Raw genomic sequence first — 26805 nt, forward strand, 5'->3', positions numbered from 1 at the left:
ATAATCGTTATTTTAAATTTACAAAATTGATTTTAATATAAAGGATAAAAGACCAATATAAACATTTTCACAAATAAAAGACCAAAATGAATTTTAAAAAAAAAAAAAAAACAATTCAGCCTATTAAATATTTATTTGCATATATTATTCATTGACAAATAGTATATTTCTCTTAATCATAATGAATAAGGTATTTACAGTTTCTATATAAAAACAGAGATAATAAAAAAAGTTGGGCCGTGGGCTGGAAGTGGCAGTGATGTTAGCAGGTGAAGGAGAGTTTTGTGGTAGCTATCCAAAATGATTGACATAATCCAACAATATATTTTCCAAATCTGTTGGCTCTTAAAGAATAAAGAATAGTGTGTGTTGCCTACGTTTCGTTTAGGATATCTTCTTTCATCATAATCACCAAACATAAATCTGTTGGCTCTTTTATTTGGATTTCTGTGTCCACCAAAGGATCAATGCATTCATGCATTTATGCATTCATCTCCATCCACCATGTTCCACGTCTCAAACATATTAAAAACGGGAACATAAAAATTAAATTATACTTTTAATTTTAAAATCTTATTATTTAAGATTTATTTAATGAATTTTATATTTTAAATAATAACTATTTTTAATCTGTAACATCTCATTTCATCCCATAATAAGTATTGTTCTAAATTATTTTACACAAATAAAAATTAATAATAAATAGATGAAAAAATAGTAATTTTACAAAATTAATTTTGTTATTAATTTTCTTCATTAGAAACAATACAACATAATTCTACATAATATTATTAGGGACATAAATAAAAAATAGATAAACAATATTGCATTGAAAAATTAACATGATATTTATTTTGCAACTTATTTTTTCTTCTAATGCGACTATTATTATAGAACAAAAAGAGTAATCTAATTCAAGATGTAAATCTAATCTTAATTTTTTTTTTATTACTCATAAGACTTATTTTTTACTACATTTATAATATTTTTTTTTAACATCAACCGAGTTTCATAATTTTCATATATGAATCTAATATGAAAATTTTCACATCTTGAATTAGTAAAAAAAAAATCAAAATTGTGTTCCAAAAATTTTCAAAACAATTATTGTTTTAAAATTATCAAATTAACCCAAATTTTAAAAATATAAGAATGCATGCTCACTAATCAAATTCTAAATCATTGATTAAGCTAGAATAATATTTGTATCATTTGATTCACATGTTTGTTGATGTTTATAGTATATCTAAGTTATAATCTTTTCTATTTTTAAAAATGATACATACATTTGAAAAATATGTTAAATATAATAAGTATTATGACAAAATGAATATCTTAAATTAAAATACATACTTTTATTAAAAATTTAAAACACCACTATAACTAATTAGAGGTGTTTGTGGGATGAGTTGGGATGAGTTTCCTTGTATCTCTAATCGACTAAAAAATATTTTAAGATCAATTTAATGAACGTAAACAAACAAGACTTGATAAATATGAAGACAAAATCGGTCAACCCTAATTATTAGTATAATATCATTTTAATATTAAATATATTTAAACTATAAAATTATAAAATTTATAACTACAATTAAGATATTTTACGATATATATTTCAAGATAAATAATATCAATATAAATATAATATTATGTTAGACAAAACATAATTTATTGATTAAGAAGGTATATTACTAATGTATATTTATTTAAAAATTATTAAATATATAATGTTGGATTAGGTTGAGACAGCCTAAAAAATAATCTATACCTTTTCTTAAAATATGTGGGACTCAATTTGTTAAACTTGAACCCGTTAAAAGTCTCTTTAAATTAAACCAGGTTAGTGAAACAGATCTCATAATCACTCCTATAACTAATTATATTTTTAAAAGCAATGAATATTAAAAAGTAAACCAAAATTTGAAAGTAACAAACAACTTGAAATTATGATCTTATAACTAAAGACTTTGTTACCTAGAATCAAAAGAGGATACTATCTCAACTATAAGAAACATAGAATAAATCATCAAAACTTAACTTAATATGGTTACTTTTAATTAATTTTATCATAGATCATATTTATTTCACATATGCGGTTTACTTTAAGTAATAGTTGTATTTAATACAAGTTATAAATAAATGTATAGAAAATAGTGTTCACAATAAATAAAAAATATAAAAGAAATTTAACTCTGAATAATTTTTAAATTTAATATGATTATTACTCATACTTTGTAAAAAAAAAATCAATTTGTTTGTTATATTTAAGATAAAAAATAATATATGGTAACCGTGAATGGTTTAGTTTGTGGAGAGAAAAGGGGTGTGTTACAGTTGATTCCCTTTCCATATATGTCCGAAAAGGGAATCACAACTTGGTACTTAGATATTAATTATTCTCCTTCCAACCAACACTTCTACCCCTCATGCGTGCCTTTTTCCTGTCACTCCCATTCTCCCAATGCGTACGTGGGGTACTTCCCTACCATAACACAACAAAATAAGCTCATACAATTAATGCATGCAAAAACTTCATTAATCCTACTAAATTTAAATTTTTAATTCACCCACCATCCAAAACCATACCTATTATTCTCTTCACCCATATTAAAATACTAAGCTAGCTTCTTAACCTTTACAATAATAATAATAATAATAACTCTTTCTTCTCCCTCTACCAACATCATATAAACCTCATCACTTCTGCTTCTAGTTTCGTGTATCTTTCTCTCTCTCTCTCAATTCTGTGTGGTGAAGATGAAGGGAAACCTTCTCAAATGCTGGCTAAGGGAATTTTGTGGAATCCGGGAACATGTTGGCACATGTGAGAAGTCACACGTGCCCAAAGATGTCCCAAAGGGTCACCTAGTTGTGTACGTGGGTGAGGATTGCAAGAGATTTGTGATCAAAGTGGGTACACTCAACCATCCACTCTTCCAAGCCTTGTTGGACCATGCAGAGGATGTGTTTGGATTCAACAATAATGATTCTAAACTTCGCATCCCTTGCAATGAGAACATTTTCCTTCACATTCTTCACAATGCTGGTGAACTAGTCCATGATAGGAGGCCCTTCAATTGTTCATTTCTAGCAATTTTCCATTCTGAGATATAGACCAGCATCATTTGTACATTTTCTGTTGTGATTGATTTCACAATATTAATATTAATATATTTTGTGCATCAAGCATAATTGAAAGAGAAACACAAGTATTAGGTAGATTTGCCATAGTCTAACTTATAATTTGTCTATTAGTATTATAACTAATTAATGAAAGAAAGAAAATAAAATAGTAGTTTACGGAATTGTTTTTGGGCAAATTTTGTTGAAACAAATTAAAAGAGAATTTATAGAAAGGTCATGAATTACTTTTAATCTGAATAAACTTTTCCAAATTAAAACTCTCGGATAATCTCTACGTTCCTTTACGGATTTTATACATGAGCTATAGCTTGAAATTCTTAATCGTTTATTTAGTTTCAATATAATTCATCCGTGATTTTTTTTTTGGCAGAAAAGATATTATTCTCGATGTATTGTCCATAGTAAAATAACTTTTAGTCTTGTTTTATTATTTGATTTTGACAACATGGCCACGTGAAGAGACTCAATAGAGACATTGACACTGTCTAATAAAACACAATAACTCATTGCTCATGTTCCATATCTGGTAGCACGCACCAAACTGAACACACCTTGGGTAATACGGAACGAAGTACCAAACCTGTTGTCTCTATTCAAGTTTTGGAGGATTATATTTTGTATAAACCAGACATTAAGAACATGTTTGGGAAAAATGTTATTTGTAAAATAATTGTCTTTTTGAAAAATAAGTTTAATTTTCATGAATATGAATATTTGAAGTTTATGATTTTTCATTTAACAATTTTTTTCTCCTGAAATTGATTTACAACAAAAAAAAATTGATTTTTTTTTTGTTTTATTCAAATAAAATAAAATATTTCTAAACCACTTTTTACCAAATTCATTCTAATTAAAATAATTTAACTTCACTTTTTATTAATTTAATTGCCAGACAGTAGACACACCCGAATTAGCGTTCTTTACCTTTGATTACCCAAAGAAACCCGAATTAGTCAAGAAAATTAAAGAACAACAAAAGATTCCAAAACAAGATTACAAACAATGTAAAGAAATTAGGGCTTATTTTTTTACAAAAAGACATGGGGTTTTAATTCCCCTCCACCCCCTTTTCCAATGTAACTCTCAATTTGCAATTCAAAATTTACAATATCATTGAAGTTCAATTCTTTGAAAGTCAACCCTTTCCTGATCAAAGAGTTTAATCAGTTAGCAATCTAATATTTATTCCTATTCTTTTTTAAGTCCATATTCCAAGAATGCTATATATTATGTTACTTTATTCCACTTCCAATCTTTTTCTCTTCTCTCGTGTGTCGGTCTGAATCTAGTTCATAATGTAAACTAGAGGTAATCACAACAAATGGTAAAGGAATTACAATATTTTGAATTGATGCCTTGTCTAAATGAAGCAAGGAATATCTTCTTCATTGCTTTAGCATTTTATTCCTCCTCACCTAGACTCATCCATATTTTCTTCCTTCTCATGTTCATTATGTGCAATCACTTTGAAGTCTGTCATAGTAGAAATCACACAGGTTCTCCGTTAATTAATACATCTTCCCCTGTATTAGTATTTGGCAATCACTTTGAAGTCTGTCATAGTAGAAATCACACAGGTTCTCCGTTAATTAATACATCTTCCCCTGTATTAGTATTTGGCACTAATATTCTACTCCTTTATATATTTTAGCATTTCTCTTTAACATATTAGTGTTTGAGTCTTTCTAACTTCTGGATTGAATGGAAGTTCCAGTCCTCACCAGTTATCAGTGTGTGAAAATGATGTACTTTTAAGTTGTATAAGATTCAAACTATGAATCTCAATTCGTTGTTAGGGAATCCCCTTCACAATGCATGAGTTCCTTTACTTGATTTGCATACCTATAATATAACCAAGACAATTGTCAATGGTATTTTATAGAATAATAGTTTTTTCTATTTTTGCCTAGCGGTCATTGGACAGTGTTTTCCTACGGCAAACCTGTATATTATGCTCTATCTGTCATAATTTATTATTTGCATCCATCATTTTGGAAACTTGACAGAAAAAATCTAATAAATTGTTATGTTCATTCTATTTCACAAACTACTGTGATTTGGTTTTACTATATCAGGTTGCATTGGTTTGAAATTCAAATATGGAGGACATAGCCATCTCCATTGCATCCAAAATTGCGGAATATTTGGTCAAGCCATTGTTGCAGCATGCTCATTACATGTTCAGTTTCAACAAAATTGTGAGAAATCTTCATAATCATAAAGATAGGTTGATTTTAACCCAAAGGAGTGTGAATGAACGTAAGAAAGAAGCAAAAAGAAAAACTGAAAAAATCGAGGATATTGTAGAGAAGTGGATGGATGATGTAAGTAATGTCTTGGTAGAAGTGGAAAAGATTGAAGAAAAAACCAAAGAAAAGAGTAGGTGTTACCGTGGTCCTTTCCAATACTTGCTAGCAAAAGAAGTAGCAAGGTTGACTGAGAAAATGTCGAAGCTAAACAGCTACAAGTTAGATCCATTTTCTAGGCGCACTGAACTTCCTGGCATGAAATACTTCTCCTCCAAAAACTTTGTGTATTCCAAGTCCACAAAGGATGCTTATAATAAACTCATGGAGGCATTGAAAGATGGAAGCAATGGCATGATTGGACTCCTCGGGATGGGAGGAGCTGGTAAAAGCACTTTGGTGACACAGGTGGGAAAAGAAGCTGAGGAGATGCATCTTTTTGACAAGGTTGTGATGGCTATTGTTTCTCACAATTCACAAGTGACAAACATCCAAGGTCAAATTGCAGATAGTTTGGATCTGATACTGAGGGAAGAGACACCAATTGGTAGGGCTCAGAGACTATCAACTAGTTTACAAAATGAGAGGACTCTTGTGATTTTGGATGATGTGTGGGAGAAGCTGAACCTTGAAGCCATAGGGATTCCACCTTGTTGCACTGTCCTACTAACTACTCGCCGCCGAGATATATGTGTTTCTATGAATTGTCAAGTTACAGTTGAGTTGAATCTCATGGATGACGAGGATGCTTGGACTTTGTTTCAACAATGTGCAGACATTATTGACGACTCAAAATATGCCTCGAGGTTGAAGGATGTGCCAAGGAAAATTGCTAAAAAATGTAAAGGATTGCCAATTGCAATTGTGGCAATGGCAAGCATGCTAAGAAGAAAGAACATTGAAGAGTGGGAGTTAGCATTGATTAAACTGGAGGAATATGTTGAAGAAGAGCTGCCAAGCAGTTCTTATGCTTGTATCAAGTTAAGCTATGATAATTTGACAGAGAATGTATCCAAATTTATCTTTTTATTGTGCTCCATGTTTCCTGAAGATCGTGAGATCAATGTGGAAGATTTGGTTCGGTACAGTATGGGACTTGGACTGGTTGCTGGAAGGATGGAGAAAGTGAGGAAAGAGATACAAGTGGCCATTCACTCCCTCAAAGATTCATATTTGTTGGAACCAAGTGATCAAAATGAATTTGTCAAAATGCATGACTTGGTTCGTGATGTAGCCTTGTGGATTGCATCCAAAGAAGGCAAGGTAACTACCAAAACGTTAGCAGTGGAAAATGAAAATATGAAAAAGTTAACTGCACTTTCCTTATGGGGCATGGATAATCATCCTCCTATTGACCATTTGCAGTGTCCTAAACTCAAGACTCTCTTACTTCATTCTGTGGATGGATCTTCTTTCCAAGTGCCGAATATGTATTTTGGAGGGATGCAAATGTTGGAGGTCTTAGGAATTATAAAATTTTACTACACATGGCGCAACTTGTATACATTGCGCAACTTGAGCTCATCGTTATCTATGTTGAAAATTCACCAATCAATTGAGAAATTAACAATGTTGCGAAGTCTTTCTTTAAGAGGATATGAGTTAGGTGATATCTCTGCACTGGCAAGCTTAACAAGACTTGAGGTTCTTGATATGCGCAATTCATCTTTCAATGAATTGCCACAAGGAATTGGAGCTTTGAAGAAATTAAGACTACTGGATATATACACCTGTCGCATCAAGAAGAACAACCCTTATGAAGTGATAAGAAAGTGTGTGCACCTAGAGGAGTTGTATGCATGGCCAGTTGAAGATGATTCTTTCCATATTGTCTCTTTGCCAATGTTGCATAGGTATGTAATTGTATGTGACAAGTTCAGGGAAAACTGTAGATTCCTCATAGATGCTTATCTAGAGGACCATGTTCCATCAAGAGCTCTATGCATAGACAGGTATGATGCCGCTGCTTTGATTCATGAATCATCTTCAATAAAAAATTTGTTTGAGAGAGCGGAGCACCTTTACTTGGGGCATCTAAGGGGAGGTTGCAAAAATATCATCCCACACATGGATCAAGGAGGCATGACTAAGGTGATTGGGCTAATACTTGAGTCTTGTTCAGATATAGAGTGCCTCCTTGATAATGATAGTGGTACCAATTTGCCAGCATTCTCTGATTTGGTAACCTTGAAGTTGATAAGGATGGATGGTCTTAAAGAAGTTTTCCGTGATCCAACTTCCCAATGCTCTCTCAAAAACTTAGAAGATCTGCAGATAGAGTATTGTGTACAACTGAATAGTATATCTTTCCCAAGGAATTCAAATATGTGCAATCTTAAGATCCTCAGATTACAGTGGTGTCCAATGCTAACATCATCACTTTTTACACCTGCCGTTGCTCGAGGATTAGAGCTACTAGAGGAATTGAAATTATTTGATTGCAGCAATTTGAAGCATATAATAGATGAAGAGTACGAGGAAGATGGGAATGCCAGTACCTTGAAAGTGTTCCCAAATCTAAGGATCCTTCATGTGCATGGATGTCAAAGGTTAGGATCAATCTTTCCCGTTGCTTTTGCTCAAAATCTAGAGAGATTGGAGAAGATAGCCATATGGTACAACTTTGGGTTAAAGTATGTATTTGGCACACACAATGATTACAAGGGTAATGGAAATGAGGCTAAGGCCAACGTCAACCTTCATGCTTTAAGAAGAATCTCACTTGTATCATTGTCAAATATGATCAACATTTGCCCCAAGTATTGTCATCCAAGGTCACCCAATTTGAAAGAGATTGAATACAAAGACTGTCCCGACATGCCAATCGATGTAATGTGCAAGACTATGATCAGTTCAGATATGCAACAAGGTCTTATAGCCACTGAGGTAAGGCTTCAAATATTTTTACTTCCACAAAAGATTTGCATGCTTAATAACGTGTGAAATTTTTTTATTTTGACGATTAATTAGAAGTTCTCTAGTTATTAAATATTAAGATATCATTATACCACGAGCTAAGTTTTGAGTCTTATTTCCAAATACTTTTTCTTTTGAGAATATTGAATAGATTTGTAGTAGTTGATCAAGTGTAGTAATATTGACAACATAATGATCTAATATTGACTAGTCTTAAATATAGGAGAAAATAGTATTTCCTGAAAACCGAGAATCAGTTCAAGCCTTGGAATGTCTTGCTATTGAGCATTCCATGGTGGAAGGTATTTTCCAACTGCAAGCGGCTGAAGCATCGCCATTGAGCTCGAACTTATCTCATTTATACTTAAAGGATTTACCTGATTTGAGGCTTATTTGGAAGTGCCCTAAGGATCTCCTCAGCCTCCGGAAGCTCAAGAGTTTAGTGCTATCGGAATGCAAAAACTTGGAAACTATCTTCTCCTCCACTATTATTGGATGCCTAGCAGAGCTGAGAGAACTGGTTGCAAGCAAGTGTGAAAAGTTGGAGCAGATCATTTATTCAGATCTTGCAGAGCAAGTTGGAAACGCATCTGCTTGTTCCAACTCCGTGTGCCTCCCTCTACTGTCTGTGGTTCATGTCTTTCAGTGCAAGAATTTGAAATGCCTTTTCTCTCATTCATTGGCTTCCCCGTTCCCTGAGTTGGAGTTTATTACAGTAGAGGAGTGCGCTAGCATAGAACATGTTTTCTATTTCACTGAAGATGATAGAGGTCAAGAAGTAGGACAGGTGCCTGATCAAGACAGGCAGCAATTATTGCTTCCAAAATTGAGAGAGTTGAAACTCATATGTTTACCCAACTTCACTGAAATTTGCCAAGGGCCTTATAAGTTGCAGAAGAATGTGAAGCATTACACAGTGAGGCATTGTCCTAAATATACTGATGCTTGGCTGCAGACTGAAAATCAGGTACTTATACATTGCATACCATATAATCTAATAATGTTAGTTACAAAATTTATCATTTTATGATATTTTATGTATGCTTGGTATTTACTTTTGTAAACAAAGCATTGATAAAATGCTGCAAATTTCTAAATTCTAGAAACATATAGAAACAGAGAGAAGCATCATGAAGCTATTAATTGTATATTAAAAAAATATTAGATAATTCTAGGAACACAATTCTAGAATGAAGTAAATAATAAAAAATTCAAAAAATCACCTTTGATTGTCGGTGGTTCAAGCCTATAAATAGGCATAGCCTCCGTGCATTGAGTGTATGAAAAAATTACAATCTAGTGTCTTTCACTATTTTACAAAATTTGTGCCCTATTCCTTCAAATACTTTTACATAACTATTTTTTCAACTGATTCCACTTCATTATACAGTTTGTTCTAAATCTATTAGTGGTACCAGAGCTACGTTCGGTCATTTACTGGGCGTAGAAAAATCACCCAATTACTTCCAAAATTCCCTTTTATATTTATAAACATTTTTCTTTGATCTATGGCCTCCAATACCATTAATTTTTCATCTGTCCCTTTACCAGTTTTTACTGGTGAAAATTTTGATCTTTGGAAGCTCAAACTAAAGATATATTTTATCTCACAAAAACTGTGGGATATCGTTCAATCTGGTTATACAAAACCAGATAATACTATCACTCTGTCTAAGGAGGAGCAAAAGAAACTAGAAGATTGTGAACAAAAGGATGCTCAAGCACTGTTTGTTCTTCAACAAGCTGTGGGAGAAACTATTGCTAGAAGGATCATGGACGCAGATACTGCAAAAAAGGCATGGGACATTTTGGAAGAAGAATTTGAAGGTAATGAACAGGTACGCTCCGTCAAACTACACTATCTAAGAAGAGAATTTGAGACCATTAAAATAAAAGAATCCGAGACCATTGAAGAATACTATGGAAGAATAAAAGAAATAGTTAATAAAATGAAATTATATGGAAAAGAAATTAAGGAGAAGAGAGTGGTAGAAAAAATTCTTATCACTCTCACGGAAAAATATGATTCCATTGTAGCTTCCATAGAAACTTCCTCGGATCCATCTTCTCTATCGGTGAATAAATTAATTGGTCTCCTCGGAGCGCATGAAGCAAGATTAAATAGTCGTGCCGATACAAATTCAGTTGAAAATGCATTTCAATCAAAGCTTAAATTACAGTCTAGAAATAAAGAAGATGGAGGAAAGAAAAATGTTGGAGAATATTCTAGAAACAAAGATTCTAGAAATTTCTCTGGAAACAAAAAAGATAAATACCCTTCATGTGGTATTTGCAATAAGCCAGGACATGCAAAAAAAGATTGTTGGCATCGTGGAAAGCCAATATGTCACTATTGCAATAAACCCGGTCACCTGGAGAAGTATTGTCGTAACAAAAATAAACATCAAGCAAATTTTGCCTAAGAGAATAATCAAGAGCAACGTCTATTCTATGCTAACCAAGAATCTTGTGACAACGGAGATGGAAGCTGGTACTTGGATAGTGGATGTAGCAATCACATGGCCAAGGACCAAAGCATCTTCAAAGACATTGATAACTCCGTCAAAGTCAAAGTTCGACTGGGAAACGGCACCATGGTGGAGTCTCAAGGCAAAGGCACTGTCGTGGTGGAGACAAAGAAAGGTACGAGACTCATCAAAGACGTGTTACTAGTTCCAAGTCTTAAAGAAAATCTTTTAAGCATTGGCCAAATGATGGAAAATGGGTATTCTCTTCATTTTGAAAGAGATAGATGCAAAATTTATGATAGTAAAAGGGTAGAGATTGGTCAAGTAAAAATGGAGAAGAGAAATAGAAGCTTTCCTTTAAGCTTCAATTGTGGCACTAATCTTGCCATGAAGGTAGAAGTTGATGACTCATGGCTCTGGCATCGAAGATTTGGCCATTTCAATATTCATGCCTTAAAGCTTCTACATCAGAAAGGTATGATGAGGGATCTACCTAACCTAAAAGAAAATATTGAAGCTTATGAAGGATGCCTTCTCGGCAAGCAACACCGATTGCCGTTCTCAACAAGCAAAGCATGGAGAGCCAAGGATTTGTTGGAGCTAATTCATATAGATGTTTGTGGACCGATGAGGACACCATCACACACCAACAACAGGTATTTCATCCTCTTCATTGATGACTTTTCTAGAATGACATGGGTCTATTTTCTGAAGGTAAAGTTAGAAGTCTTTGGAATATTTAAGAAATTCAAGGCCCTTGTCGAAAAGCAAAGTGGAAAACAAATAAAAGTACTTAGAAGTGATCGTGGCAAGGAGTATACATCTCGCGAGTTTAACAAATTTTGCGAAGATGAAGGCATAGAGCGACAACTTACAGTCGCATATACTCCTCAACAAAATGGTGTGTCAGAGAGGAAGAATCGCACAGTCATGGAGATGGCGAGATCGATGTTGAAGGAGAAAGGACTGCCAAATAGATTCTGGGCTGAAGCAGTCTACACTGCAGTCTACCTACTCAACAGATGTCCTACTAAGGCAGTTCGGGACAAGACTCCAATAGAAGCTTGGAGCGGGAAGAAGCCATCAGCTAAGCACCTAAGGGTCTTTGGATCTATCTGCTACATTCATGTGCCAGATGAAAAAAGGCATAAGTTAGAAGACAAGACCGTACAAGGCATATTCTTGGGATACAGCTCACAATCAAAAGGCTACCGAGTCTACAATCTTCAGACAAAGAAACTAACAATCAGTAGAGATATTGAAGTAGATGAAAATGCTACTTGGAACTGGGAAGAAGAACGAATTGAGAAGAAGACTATATACATGCCCATCAATCAACTAACTACATCAAGTCTGGAAGACAACAATCAAGACATTGTTATCTCTCCAGAATCTCCAAGAATAGTTCCACAACAAGAAGAATCTTCACCTGAGTCTACTCCAAGACGAGTTAGATCACTAGTAGATATATATGAAACCTGCAACTTGGCCATACTTGAACCAGGAAGCTTTGAAGAGGCAGCAAACCAAGAAGTATGGGTCAAGGCTATGGAAGAAGAAATTAAAATGATTGAGAAGAATGATACATGGGAGCTCGTAGATTGCCCTCATGGAAAAGATGTCATTAGAGTAAAATGGGTATATAAAACAAAGCTTAATTCTGATGGAACTATACAAAAACACAAAGCAAGATTGGTCGCTAAAGGCTACTCACAACAGCCAGGAGTAGACTACAATGAGACATTTGCTCCAGTCGCACGCCTAGACACAATAAGAGCTCTAATAGCTCTTACGGCACAAAAAGGATGGAACATCTACCAATTAGATGTCAAGTCTGCATTTCTCAATGGCGTACTCGAAGAAGAGATCTATGTGGAGCAACCACCAGGATTTGTGATGAAAGGCCATGAAGGCAAAGTGTTGAGATTGAAGAAAGCTTTATATGGCCTGAAGCAAGCTCCTCGAGCATGGTATAGCAAGATCGACCAGTACTTCACTAATCATGGATTCAGGAGGAGTAAGAGTGAGCCTACACTATACATCAAGACTCAAGGTCAGCATACTCTCTTACTCTCTCTGTATGTAGATGATCTTATTTATACTGGAACCAATACAAATATGATGATGGAGTTTAAAGAAGACATGATGAAGACCTTTGAGATGACTGATCTTGGCTTGATGAGTTACTTCCTCGGTATAGAGGTAAGTCAGCAAAATGATGGAATATTCATCTCACAAAAGAAATATACAGTAGTTTTACTAAAGAAATTTAATATGTATGGATGCAAACCTGTAAGTACACCGCTAGTGACGAATGAGAAATTACAAAAGGTAGATGGAGCACCAGAAGCTGATGCTTCCCGATACAGGAGTCTAGTCGGAAGTCTTCTATATCTCACAGCCACAAGACCAAACATTATGTATGCCACAAGTCTTCTATCAAGATTCATGCAGAAGCCAAGTCAAATTCACTATGGAACAGGAAAAAGAATATTGAGATATCTACAAGGCACAAGGGAGCTTGGTATATGGTATAAAACCATGACCAAATCAAGGATGATTGGCTATACCGACAGTGATTGGGCAGGATCAATAGACGACATGAAGAGTACATCAGGATATGCCTTCTCACTAGGATCTGGATTTTTCTCTTGGACATCAAAGAAGCAAGCAACAGTTGCACAATCAACAGCAGAAACAGAGTATATAGCAGCTGCTGAAACTACAAGTCAAGCAATATGGCTAAGGAGAATACTTGAAGAAATGAGTGAACGACAAGATGGACCGACTGTTATATACTGTGACAACAGATCAGCAATAGCAATGGCAAAGAATCCAGTTCAACATCAAAGAACGAAACACATAGCCATCAAATATCACTTCATCAGAGAAGCAGAAACAACTAAACAAATTCAACTTGAATACTGCTCAACAGAAGATCAAGTTGCAGACATATTTACAAAGACACTACCAAGAGCAAAGTTTGAACAACTACGAACTATGCTTGGTGTTATAGAAATTTGCAAGGAGGAGTGATAAAATGCTGCAAATTTCTAAATTCTAGAAACATATAGAAACAGAGAGAAGCATCAAGAAGCTATTAATTGTATATTAAAAAAATATTAGATAATTCTAGGAACACAATTCTAGAATGAAGTAAATAATAAAAAATTCAAAAAATCACCTTTGATTGTCGGTGGTTCAAGCCTATAAATAGGCATAGCCTCCGTGCATTGAGTGTATGAAAAAATTACAATCTAGTGTCTTTCACTATTTTACAAAATCTGTGCCCTGTTCTTTCAAATATTTTTACATAACTATTTTTTCAACTGATTCCACTTCATTATACAGTTTGTTCTAAATCTATCAAGCATTATCAAGATTTCTTTATATAAAATTTATGTAAATTGGGAATTATATAAACAACATCAACACCAACACCACAATAACATTGTTGGTTATAAAAAGTTGTGGATTTTGAACCGGCTTCCCTTGTGGTTCTCAATTTACTTTATATATGACATTTTAGATATTATGTCAAGTTGTATTTTGATTTTAAACAGGAAAATAATCAAATTTCCTCTACACTATCACAAACAAATGGGAAAGTTCCAAGCTCAACTAGTGCTTCTGCTGCTGCTGCTACTACTGGTGGTGGTGCTAGTGATCCTCAGATACAAAAGAGGGAGAGCAATTTGGAAATAAACTTAGAATCTGAGAGAAAAAGACGAAGGCTGATGGAATTTGAAGAACGAAGGCAAAGATTAATGGAGTTAGATTTGCAGGTTGAGAGGGAAAGGCGAAGATTATTAGAACTGAGATTGGAAGCTGAGCAGGAAAGACGAAAGATCATGGAAGATGCCTTGCTTTTGGTCTTTCATGAAATGCTTGGAAGTGTCCCTCAACAGTTTGCTAGCATGCTTTCTCAAACTCAATTGGTATTTTGTTCTCCAATATTTTCAATTTGTGCTATTCAAGTTTCACATATAACTTTAATTCCTATGTAATTTCAGGCACCAAATGAAGAAAGTGAAGATCAGGACTTTCGTTATGTATCTATAGAATTCTCATGAATCAGTGATGACCAAATATGTTACCAAAAGTGAGGTTGCTCTTTCTCAAGTTTATTATTTCTTTTCATGTAATGTATTTTCAACGAGGAAACTAAACTAAGTTGATAACTCGTTTAGAAATATTGCACGTTATTGTGAAAAAGGTAAAAAACAAACAAACAAACAAACGTTGGGAGAGAGTGAGACAAACCTGGAAATTCACTAAAAGAAGTCTTAAACAGGAACTTACACAAGGGACAAATACATAAAGATAGGAAGATCCACCTAAATACTGAAATTTTGGAAGGGCCATGAAATGCTTCCCTGGACATGTGACACAGGTGTCACACAACACAAAGTTTTATTACACAGGTGAGATGTAACGTAACAAGAAGAAAGGGAGAGAGGCTAAATTAACTAAAATGGGGTTGAGTGGGGCAAGAGCATCCTGGCCTCTGTAACATAGCAAGTGCTGCATCACAACCTATTCTCACACACTCCTCAATGTCTTTTTCTTGAATCAGCTGTGACAAAAATCCACCAATAAATGCGTCCGCTGCCATCAAACACAATACCACATTACGATGAATAGTTCATCAAACACATGGAATTCATTAAATAGAGAAAACCATGTTATTTGTTAATTTTCTAACTTATCTCAGTTCCTTATACCTATGGTACTGTATGTTAGTTTTGTCTTATTTTAAACTAGACAAGAAGCGACAAAATGGCTTACTTACCTACTCCATTGGTATCCACAATCTTGTGTTTTGGCAGTGGGACAAATGGGAATAATTTAATCTTTCCATCCTCAGCCACTAAAACAGGAAGAACTGGACCTTGAATGAAAACAACTATTCTCTTCCGTGCTCCATTGGCCTTAGGTAACTGGCTAATCTTTATGGCAATCTCCTCAACATCATCCGTCTATTTCATTGTCAAATTCAATGTTAATTATCTTCTACAAATTCATTTTATTCAACCATAGAAGCTTATAAAACATTACCTTCCATCCATGCACCTTTGAAAAGGTTCTAGCCTCTACCTCATTGCCAAATACGTAGTCAATATACCTAGACAGAACAAGACAACAGGTCAACATTAATTTAGGTCACATGATGCACAGTAAGAAAAGGAACACTTACGGTATAATTTGATCCTGCTCATCCTTATAGAACTCACAGATGAATGGAGCAGACAGGTCCATCGTGAAGATCTGCAGGCAAATATTAGCAATGGTATAATTAAACAAAGTGTTAGATAGAAGAGTATTTATTAGATGTTAGTAACTAAGTAACATCGAAACCTCTATCAACGGATCATTAGTTTCCACACCATATCTTAGTCCAAAGCCTTAAGATAACGAAGAGATTTTATTAGGTTGAAAGGAAGATCTTTTATTTAATTTGGTTTAAAAGAAAGGAAGAGAAGAAGGAAAGACCACTTATTTGATTTGTAAAGAATGTAATTAGGAAAGAGGAGAGAAAGTATGAAAAATATAATATTATACTTTTACACATTCATAGATTGGTGAAATGTAAAATAAGATCTCACTTTAATTTATCTAGCACATTTCAAAAAATGACAAAAATTAAGTAAAATTTCTTAGGTGTGATTGATGTTTAGAGTTGAAGTTTTCCTATGATATTGTGAACTTATATTTAATATAGGTCTCATTAATATACATATAATTTATGTATATTGTCAAAGTAAAACTCCAATTGAAGAACAATTTTAACCACACATAATAATTCATTTACCTTTTTTTTTTCTTCAAAATATCTCTCCAATATTGAAATAAGAGATTAAAATAACATGGTCAGTAATTGTCACCTTATTATTTGCAGCTGCATTCTTGGCAAGAACTTTAATAGACTCGAGGGACACGGTAAGGAAAAATCCAGCAACATAGAAGTACTTGGCCTTTTCCACTGCCCATATTGGAGTTATATTAGAATGAGTATGTGAGAAAAAGAAGATAAAGAAAGATAAGTTAACAAACAAAAAATGGGGTAACAAGAATGAATAGGATATGATATCAAACCTCGTGCCCAGATTTCTGGATGCTTCAAGTGCTCAGCTTTAAAACAATTTGCAGCTGATAAATTAGCAATAAGGGACCTGCACCAATATGTTATCACATCTATTTCCAGACGATTCCTCTCAATTGTTAGATTGATATATACTAATATAAAGTTAATTAAAGGGGCCATAATCTTTTTTTTTTTTAATCATGCATCTAAACAAAAAGTCCATAGTTGATTGTCCCAAATGTTTTTTGAAAATCTTACAAATTATCCTCCTTGTGAGCAAGGCATGCATACAAGGTCATTCTGGATGGGGAAATACAGAAACTTCTAACAAGGGCCAAGTAAAGACTAAAGAGATTCGCAACCTCATGTTCATTCACTCATTTGCAGGACACAACTGTGATAAATTCAATATCCTCAATTATCCCATGCCCATGCATTATACAATATACACGACGTATTTAGCTTCAAATTAGATGACAACCAAGATTCTGCGAAAGATAAGTTCATAAGTTGATTTTATCTCATATAAAGAAGCTCAAATTATTTTACTTACTTTCTTAAATTCTTATAGAAAAGTTTATTTAAATATAACTTTAGATTTAATTTATTATATTATAACGTGAGCAGTGCAAACAACATATTTTTTCTAACACATTTTTTTATTAATAAGGTGTACTTAGACAACTAATCAGAAATTATAACTTGTATAATATTTTAAATAGTTATTATAAAGTCAACACACTTATCATCTAATGATTAGTTGTAATTAGATGAGTAAAATTATGTATTATTGTTAAACTCTTTTTATTATTGACTAAAAAATTATTAAAAACTACACACGACCAAGACTCTAATAAAAAATAAAAAACATCAGTATAAAAAAAATAGATTATAGAAATAACCTTTCACCGCCAAAATAAATCACAGCGCATGTTCCAGTTGGTGTCGTTTTATCCTCATAATAATAAGCCTATTATAAATGCAAAGATTAAAATAATTGATCCTACAACTTTAAAGAATATTAGAATGAAAGTTTAGCTGGAACAGAGATATACTCACGTCAATACCAGAACGTTTTGCACTCTTCTTCATCTCTTCACCAAACTTGTCATTTCCAATACAACCGATATAACTAGTTGCTCCAGGATATGGAAGCAGCCACTAGAACAAAATTATATAGAAGGAAAGTGACATCTAAAAAAAAAAAAAGAATTTTAACATTCAGAATCAAAAGCTTATCAATAAACCTGGGCAACCCTGATAGAATTTTGAGTGGCTCCTGTTGATAACAGAATATTGTAAGTCAAGATGAATATTTTTGCATCACATAATCATAGAAACTGTACATAATAACCACAGAAATTAAGTGGTGTAATGAAACTTAAACAATAACGATACCTCCAGGAATGTATTCCACGTTGTAGTTCTTGGCCAACTCCTCATACCTTGTATCCATATTTCCCAGTAATTAATTTAGTTGATAGATCATTATGCAATAGTTAATTTTTTAGATGATTATGGAAAAAAAAATTAAAAATAAAAAGCCGCCCCCTGAATTCATTCTTGATTATTGGTTAAAATTTATTGAATTAAAAAAAAGAGACTAAATTAATTGAGATAAAGACTCATCAAAATTTATAATTTATAATTAATAAATTTTAGTCAATAATAAAAGTATTTTTAAAAAATTCTATTAAGCAAAGTATGTTCTCTCAACCAACATTTAAAATATATATTTTTTAATTTAAAGGTGAAGAATGAATTTTCAATTTTTATATACATAATTTTCCCATTATTTTAATTGTATTAATTATACCAATTGATATATAAATATATATGTGGGGGGTAAACTAATTAAATAGACCAAACAAAAATGTGTCTAATTCCACTCCATACTCACAAATAAACAAATCTAGAACTAATAAGAGAGAAGAAAAATATAAAACACACATGGCCAACTGCTCGACTTGGCAAAGCTTGATATTGTTCAACTTGATGTCATATCTGTCACAGAAATATTCAAGCGCAATTATTGAAGGTAAAATTATCAATACCAACGAGTTAAAATAAATGCATGCAAAAACTAAGGAAAAAATAACTTTGCAAAACAAATTTTGTTTTAATGTGACTTTTATTTATATTAGAAAAATGTGACTTTTATATCACCGACAAATTTGAAAGTACCTTGAAAGTACTAAAGTGGCCCCTTCTATGTCAAAGTAAGCCTTATTATGTCAGGAGACTAAGTTAAATAACGGAAATTTTAGTACTTATCGTATCCATTTGGATTGTTACCTTACGTATTTATTTGTCACTTGTCACCATTCGATTGAATCTAGCTCATGCAACACCAATTTTTATGTTCTGTCCGTATTTGCTAAGAGAATCATGAGACCCCTTAATTAAACAAGGTTGTCAAGACTTAATTAATGTTATGTTCTGCCTACCTTAATTACGTTTTTTAATTTTCATATAATTATATATTTTTTATGTATAAAATTTAAATTTAGTTAAGAGATTCAAACTCAGTAACATTCCAGAACGATATATCGGTGAAAAGGATTTTTAAAAATGTTTTCTTGAACGCGCTTAAGTAACATAGTGAGAACTTATTCTAATTCATTTTAAAGTTCTTTTTAGATGGGATTAATTATTTTTTCAAACTTCACATCCAATTCTTAAACAAAATTTTGATCATCTTAGTTCTTAATTTTTTGTTCATTAATATTTGTTGTCGCTCTATTAAGTACTGTTGTTGATAATTATGTTGTCTCATCAAGTAGTCTAACGGAACAAACATTTGCTTCTTTTTTGAAAATTAAAATTTTAGTTCTTTACTTTTTAGGAAACTTACCTTTAGGATGTGTTTGAAAAATTGTAAAATTAAATTGTCTTTGATAATCAATTACTGTTATAATTGATTATACTGAAATAAAATTTTGTTTAAATAAATTTGTTGAAAAATGATTTTAAAATGTTTGGCTATAATAAAATAAGACAATTTCTATGTAATAAAACAGTTTAAATAAAACAAAAACTATTGAAAAAAATCACAAACTTCAAATTTTCAATTTCATAAAATCAGCTTATTTTTCAAGATTTTTTTTTTACAAACTTAAATTGTTGTTCCAAACACTTTTTTTTTCTTTGTAAACAACTTTTTCTATTTAAAAAAAAAACAGTTGAAATGGGAGATTATAATCTCTTTCAAACATGGTTTAGGCTTCAATTTTTTTATTATCTTATACATTTTTTTTATGAAATTTACTTTAATATTATAGGCCTAAAAATGTAAATTTTAGGAATTTTTTTGTTGCGCTTATCTAAAGTAGTAAAAAAAATTGCTTTCTTTCATTATAAAGTGTATTTTTAACATAGGGGTGCATAAAAAATATAAACTAGATATAATAAAATTGTTTTTTTTTTTTTTACCAACATTAGTTGAGGCAGAAATAGAAAAAGAAAGAAAAGAAATCTTAAATATAGGGACTCAGTAACTCCTCCTAGAGAACTGAATAGTTACTGAAACACATAGGTAGACGAGTTTACCAAGGTTGAAGAGAAGTAACTAAACTCAAACGGTGACATTCTTAATATGTTTCTATTTCGTTAATCTAAACCACGTATTGTGTTCTTTTTTATATAGAAGTTTAATTAGTCATGATTTATAATTTTGAGAAGATGCATATAAGACTTACTTTTTTAAGAACTTCTCATCTACAGTAGCTGACATGTCAAGAAGTGGGTTTCCCATGCCCAAAAGAATGCCATGGTACTCCATTCTTGAAGGACTCTAAATTTCGGTAGAGAAAAGAAAGAGAGAGGAATGAGTGAAATGAAGGTTTAGAGCATGTGGCAAATAATGCAATGTGAATGAATACATATATAATAGGTGCCTACTCGCCCTCACCTTCGCTTATTACCACAAAAACTCAAGGGAGAGGAGACCCCAAATTTGGGATGTATATATATAGGTGAAGGAATAAGAAAATGAAAAGGATAGAATAAAAAATGAATAGAAGAAAACGGGAAGATATCTATAGATATTCTTTTTAGTAATTACTTTTCTCTTTATATTTTATTGATCATTATATCTTTCTATTTTTAAAAAATAGGAGAAATAACTTTTTTAAATTAAATTCAATAACTTAAAATTAATGGACTACTCATAATTGATATTAGACCAACATATTTTTATTAATTTTTTTATTTTATCTTTAAAAGAGGTGCGAATTTTATTGACTCACTAATAACTAATAAGAGAATTGTTAATGGCGCACTGCCGCACCCGCTAAAAAATAATGCACTCTAAAAAGACAAAAGAAAAGAAAGAAATGAAAGAAAATCATTAAATTAAGATAGAGGGTTATTAAATAGGATATAAGATGTATTAAATTTTATGAATTTCAACTAATTAACTAATAATAAATTAGAATTAACAGGGTTGTTATTTTCAAACTTATTAAGTAAAATTTTGAATTTTAATTTTGTAAATAAAAAAATTCAAAAGAAAGTTCTCATTGCGAAATATTAAGTCAATTTTCGTTTAGAGAAACTAATTATCAAAAAAATTAATAAATAATAATAATAATAGTAGTAGTAGTTATAATATTAATATGTAATAAATTCAAATTTAAAAAGTGATGACAAAGAAAAAGAAGTGGACAATTTTTTTTTATATATAGAGAGAAAAATGAGGGATTTGTTTAGAGCAACTCCAATGGGACTTGCTTGTTCCATGAAGCAACTCAAGTCCCGGTTTTTTTCCATTAGAGGACTATGACGTGGCAACATGAGTTGCTTGAAGAAGAGAGAGAGTTGTTTCCTCAAGCAACCGTTCCTTACCAGATTTCAAGCAGATTTTATTGAACATATTTGAGAACGTTTCAGAAATAATAATGATGAAAATTAATTTTGTATGATGTCTATGTATTTACTTGCTTTATTTTATTTTTAATATCTACTTATTGTGTATTTTTCTCGTAATTTATTTTCTTTCATTGTAGTGCAATTATCCTTTTTAATAAAAATTTAAAATTGGTTCATAAATGATTAGAAAAAAAAATTTAAAAGTTAAATTTTTTAAAATTTCTTACCATTAGAATAAATTTGTGTTTGAGTTGCTTAATACTGACATGGCACACTAAGACTCACTTTTTTCATTTTTCAATGCATGAAGCAACTCAAATGAGTTGCTACCATTGGAGATGCCCTTACTCTATAGGAGGATGTTTTACATCAAATTTTAACGATCCAACCGTTAAATTTAAAAGTTTTTAATGCATAAATCAAGTCTGCATTTACATTTAAATTACATTCAAATTATTAAATTTATAATTCAACGTTTGGATTTATAAAATTCACAATGAATATAAAGTTATTAAATGGTGTAATACTAAGTAACATTGAACCCTCCTGTATGTGTATATCAAATTTTGTTAAAATTGAACAACAACTTGAAGGTAATCAAAGTATTCATATTTATTATATTTTGAAATGAATATATTACGTCAATTTGTTTTATAAAAATGAAGTATCAAATCATCTTGAATTAATATAAAATTTTGTATATGTGAATAAAGTGATATGAACTTTCAATCTAACGGTTGATTTACAAAATTTACATCTAATATAAAGTTATTGAGGAGTGTAATACTTAGTAAAAGTTACACCGGTGTAATTATAACCCCCTCATATATATATATATATATATATATATATATATATATATATATATATATATATATATATATATATATATATATATATATGAGTTAATCACCTGTACATTGTCAGTGTAAAATTTTTTTACACTGACAACTAATTATATCTTTTAATTGTATCATGTCACTGTAAACACATTTACTTTTAACAGTGACATGACACAATTAAAAGATATAATTGGTTGCCAGTGAAAAAAATTTACACTGACAGTGTATAGGTAATTAACTCTCTGTCTATATATATATATATATATGGGAAATGCTAGTATACTCCCACTTATTTTTTAGTTGGAGTATGTTAGCAACATACACTAAAATTTTAGGACAAAAAAATCACTCATTTATTTTGATTTAGTTAATTTGTACAAATGATATTATAGTAATTTAATTTAATTTTAAATGAAAATAAAATAATTTTTTTCTCTCTTATTAACTTTATTATCTAAGTCATTTATCTCTCCTATTAAATTTATTCTCTAACTCATTTTTCTTTCCTATTAAATTCTTTCTCTAACTTATTTATCTCTCTCCTATTAAATTTTTTCTTTAACTCATTTCTCTCTCATCTCTCATGATGTCTCCCTTCCTTCTCTGAACAAATAAAAAATTAATTAATAAAAAAAGAAATGAAATGAAGAATTTATTTTACATTAATTTTGCAAAAAAAAAAACGTAATTAATGTTGCAATAAGAATTTTTTTTTGTGTAAAGATAAAAAAGATTATAAACAAATCAATTAAACTTACGTTCTCATACTTCTAACTACTCCAATCTCTTCTTACCCAACCATTATTAATAATAATAACTTTAATTCATCATATACGTAATTAAGTATTGTAATCAATGCCTTAACTATTTTTTAAAGAAACTATAATAACTTGATTTTCATTGATTCAATTCATCATAATAATAATGTAACAATCTGTTATAATTTTTACACATGGAATCAATAACTAACAACGAAAATTATCTACTTACCTAAAATTGTTAACCGGAATCATATCAAAAATAGAAATATACATTTTCTCATATAATTTCATAGTAGTTTTTTAGTCAGGGTTCTTATATCACTGGTTGGCAAAACCTTAAAAAATAATATTTATTTTCTTAAAATCATAATGATAGAATAAATAGAAGAGTTTATTTTTCCAAATAAAACACTAAAATAAATTAAGAATTATATTAAACCACTATTTCCCATGTATGTTGTTAACTTTTTTTTTGGTATTATGGAATAAAATAAATTTTAACAAAGCAATTAATGTTATTTTTTAAATGAGAGTAAATTACAATAGAAAATCATTTACTACTTTTATGAAAAATGTTATCAATATTTTATAAAATATTTATTAAACCACTATTTTAGAAAATAAAAAATATTAGTGATATACATTTTTAATGTTTATAATTGTTCTTTATTTGAAGAATTTTGCTATACAGCATATCCAAATAGTTTCGTTAAAAAAAGTTTGATTTGTACGATTACGATTTTTATAAATAAAGTTTCATAATTGAGTTTTATTGAGAAAAAAAATATAGTTACAAAAAAAAATTTATGAAAAATAATTAATAAGATTTTTTAACAAAAATTAATCATAAATAGAGTTAATAAATATTTTATTTCAATGAAATAATTAAAAAAAATAGTTTCATGACATCTGTATATATACTTATGAGATGTATTGAATTAGAATTTTAATATATTTTAATTTTATTATTATAATTTTTTATATATAATTAAAAAAATGTAATATAAAAGGTTATGTGGTATTTAATTAAAATATTTTTAAAAGTTCGTCAAAATTTAATAATATTCTATTAAGATAATTTGAATTTTTTAAAGAACTCGTTAAAATTTGATAATATTTAATTAAGCTTATTTATTTTAAAAAAATTTGTTGGTATTTAAAAATATAAAAATTTCAATTGATTTTTTAAAAACTGAATTTTGTGAGATTCTTTAGTATAATTTATATGAAATTCACTTATCAAACAATTAGATCAAATCCTATGATATTTCACATAAATTTTTCCCTTTCTATTTCTACTTTTTTAATTTTTTCTCTTAGATTTTTTTCTCTCACTAATTCTCGATTCTCTCTTTTTTTCTTCTTTATTTAATTTTTTTTTTCTTTTTTCATTCATTTATCTCTTATTCTTTTCATATTCTTTTTTTTCTCTTGTTCTCTCTCTCATTTCTTGCTTCTCTTTCTTTCTTTCTCTCTCTCTCTCTTTTCTTTATCTCTTTTTTCTTCTATTTTTATTCATTTCTCCCATTTCTCTCTTCTTCTACTTCTATATTTTTTTTATTTTATCAATTATAGTATAATTTATTAATTTTTTTTACATTTTTAATTATTAAATATTTAAAATATTTTTTATATTATTAAATATTATCCATTGTTAAAATTTTAAAATTATTAAAATTTAACTACTTATTTATTTTTTTTTAATAAAATTTAATATTAAAATATAAAATTTTGAAATATATATTAATGAAGTTTTCAATTTAAACTATGCATTTTAAAAAATGTGGTTGAGAAGATATTTATTATTTTTAAATCACATTTCACAATTTTTAAATCAAGACCAATATTTCTATTTAAGACACAAATTGAATTTGTATTAGCATATAGCGCTAGATAACTATCTTTACAAAGAATATCATTATGATGAATTTCTAATTGAATTATGGATAAATTTTCATCTTCAACACTATCCGTTAATGAAGTCCATGATCTTAAACATATTGTTCATACTCAAGTACATGGAATAAAATATATCAAAACATGGAAGACTAATATAATTCTAGATATCTGAAAAAATGTTAGTTAGGAAGACATTAAAATCAATTATTTATTAAAATATAAAAACAATTATTTATGAAAAGATAAAAAAAAATTATATTAATTTTACTCTTTTTTATTATTATTTATGTTACATTTTTTTTATTAAATCTTGTAACATTACAAATTCATATTTTCCTATAAAATTCATAGAATCATTTAAAACCTTATAATATAAATCTATCTAATTCTAATAAATTATAATTACATAACCTTAATTAAAATCTTAATTTTAAAAGTCTTTCAAAAAATCTTAAAATTCATGAGATTCTTAAAAAAAATTAAATTTATTAAAATTTGCAATAATATTTTATGTTAAAATTATGTTTTAAAATTGAATAATGATTCATACTCCAAAAATACTCCGAAATATCCTCCAAAATGTTAAAATATTAGTATTTTATAATAAATTTACTATAAAATAATTATTTAATTTAATATTTTATAATTTAAATTAATATTTTATTTATTCAAAATGACTTTCGAAATCCTTTTGGGAGAATGTATCATTTTTGTTTAAAATTTCTTAATAATTGTATGTGTACGGAGGATAAGAAATAATATCACCTCCTTAATAATTGTATGTGTCAGAGACGTCAGAAAAAGATTTTAAAAAAGAACATTTAGCCAAACCAAGAATCCGACACTAATTTGTCCGCACTTCACTGGATCTATGTCGCTCCTGCAAAACCTTTATATTCCTTCCGTATTTGGACACAGGTAATAGTAAACACTATTGTACCCACAAAATAAATATATGTTATTTCACGATAGAAAAATGCTTCATGTTCTGAATGAATGAACCGAAATTTTATACGAATTATTAAAAAATTAATTTAAATAATAAAATATTAAATTAAATAATTATTTTATAATAAATTTATTAAAAAATATTAATTTTTAAATTATTTGAAAGTTGAATCAAACAATGGTTCGGAAGATATAGTAATATTTTTAACGATATCATATTAGTTTTTTAAATAATTTTTATTTTTATTTTTATTTTTATATTATTTATGTTTAATTTCTTATTTATTATATTTAAAAAAAATAAAAAATTATCAATTTAAAATTATTAAATTTGTTGAGAGTACGATCTTTTATAAAAATGCTATAAGTGATTTTTAATCAAAAAGGGTTATGTGCGGTTTTTTAATTAATGGGTTTTACATTAACATTGTACAATTCGTGATTAAAGAAGTTCCAAGTATGCCTCTAGTGTATGAATACATGATACACTTAGTAAACATTTAACTAAAGTTTTGCACAATACAAGTTAAATCTACCTTACAACAATCAATTATAAACTCACATCCAACCTAATAATATATAAACATAACATTACAACAAAAGATTGACATGCATATAAAGGTATAT

At 30.0% G+C, this 26805-nt stretch overlaps 3 protein-coding genes across 8 annotated transcripts; 2 read left to right on the plus strand and 1 right to left on the minus strand.

Annotated features, from left to right (window-relative positions):
• The first annotated feature begins 2757 nt into the window (after positions 1-2757).
• Positions 2758-3114, plus strand: LOC145950065 (indole-3-acetic acid-induced protein ARG7-like). The gene has a single exon (XM_083060991.1). The coding sequence runs from the start codon at positions 2758-2760 to the stop codon at positions 3112-3114; it is 357 nt and encodes a 118-aa protein (XP_082917117.1).
• Positions 3115-4596: 1482 nt separating this feature from the next.
• LOC109810642 (disease resistance protein At4g27190) lies at positions 4597-17471 on the plus strand. Of its 2 annotated transcripts, none has more exons than XM_029273830.2 (5): positions 4597-8276; positions 8530-9273; positions 14338-14712; positions 14788-14876; positions 16674-17471. In XM_029273830.2, the coding sequence occupies exons 1-4, from the start codon at positions 5244-5246 to the stop codon at positions 14845-14847; spliced, it is 4212 nt and encodes a 1403-aa protein (XP_029129663.1). In that variant the 5' UTR covers positions 4597-5243; the 3' UTR covers positions 14848-14876; positions 16674-17471. The 2 variants fall into 2 exon arrangements, with proteins under 2 accessions (XP_029129663.1, XP_082916111.1); XM_083059985.1 differs by having other exon boundaries at positions 17141-17471.
• LOC109810643 (adenosine kinase 1) lies at positions 15028-20829 on the minus strand. 5 transcript variants are annotated; one of them, XM_020374156.3, is made up of 13 exons: positions 20770-20828; positions 20558-20652; positions 18810-18863; positions 18258-18304; positions 18107-18138; positions 17919-18020; positions 17762-17829; positions 16871-16947; positions 16660-16757; positions 15972-16042; positions 15833-15899; positions 15567-15753; positions 15028-15382 (listed from the first exon to the last, which is right to left on the minus strand). In XM_020374156.3, the coding sequence occupies exons 2-13, from the start codon at positions 20638-20640 to the stop codon at positions 15240-15242; spliced, it is 1029 nt and encodes a 342-aa protein (XP_020229745.1). In that variant the 5' UTR covers positions 20641-20652; positions 20770-20828; the 3' UTR covers positions 15028-15239. The 5 variants fall into 5 exon arrangements, with proteins under 5 accessions (XP_020229745.1, XP_082916112.1, XP_082916113.1 ...); XM_083059986.1 differs by having other exon boundaries at positions 20760-20789; XM_083059987.1 differs by lacking the exon at positions 18810-18863 and having other exon boundaries at positions 20770-20829.
• Positions 20830-26805: the final 5976 nt, after the last annotated feature.

The sequence above is a fragment of the Cajanus cajan genome, chromosome 7 (genome assembly GCF_000230855.2).
Source record: "Cajanus cajan strain Asha chromosome 7, NIPB_CcT2T_4, whole genome shotgun sequence".
NCBI lineage: Eukaryota > Viridiplantae > Streptophyta > Magnoliopsida > Fabales > Fabaceae > Cajanus > Cajanus cajan.

Coding starts and splice junctions, on each gene's coding strand:
- LOC145950065 (XM_083060991.1), top strand. CDS start 2,758: ATGAAGGGAAACCTTCTCAAATGCTGGCTAAGGGAATTTTGTGGAATC.
- LOC109810642 (XM_029273830.2), top strand. CDS start 5,244: ATGGAGGACATAGCCATCTCCATTGCATCCAAAATTGCGGAATATTTG. Junction 8,277..8,529: donor AAGGTCTTATAGCCACTGAG/GTAAGGCTTCAA, acceptor TCTTAAATATAG/GAGAAAATAGTATTTCCTGA. Junction 14,713..14,787: donor TGCTTTCTCAAACTCAATTG/GTATTTTGTTCT, acceptor ATGTAATTTCAG/GCACCAAATGAAGAAAGTGA.
- LOC109810643 (XM_020374156.3), bottom strand. CDS start 20,640: ATGGAGTACCATGGCATTCTTTTGGGCATGGGAAACCCACTTCTTGAC. Junction 18,864..20,557: donor GATGAGAAGTTCTTAAAAAA/GTAAGTCTTATA, acceptor TTTCTGTGACAG/ATATGACATCAAGTTGAACA. Junction 18,139..18,257: donor CGTGGAATACATTCCTGGAG/GTATCGTTATTG, acceptor TGTTATCAACAG/GAGCCACTCAAAATTCTATC.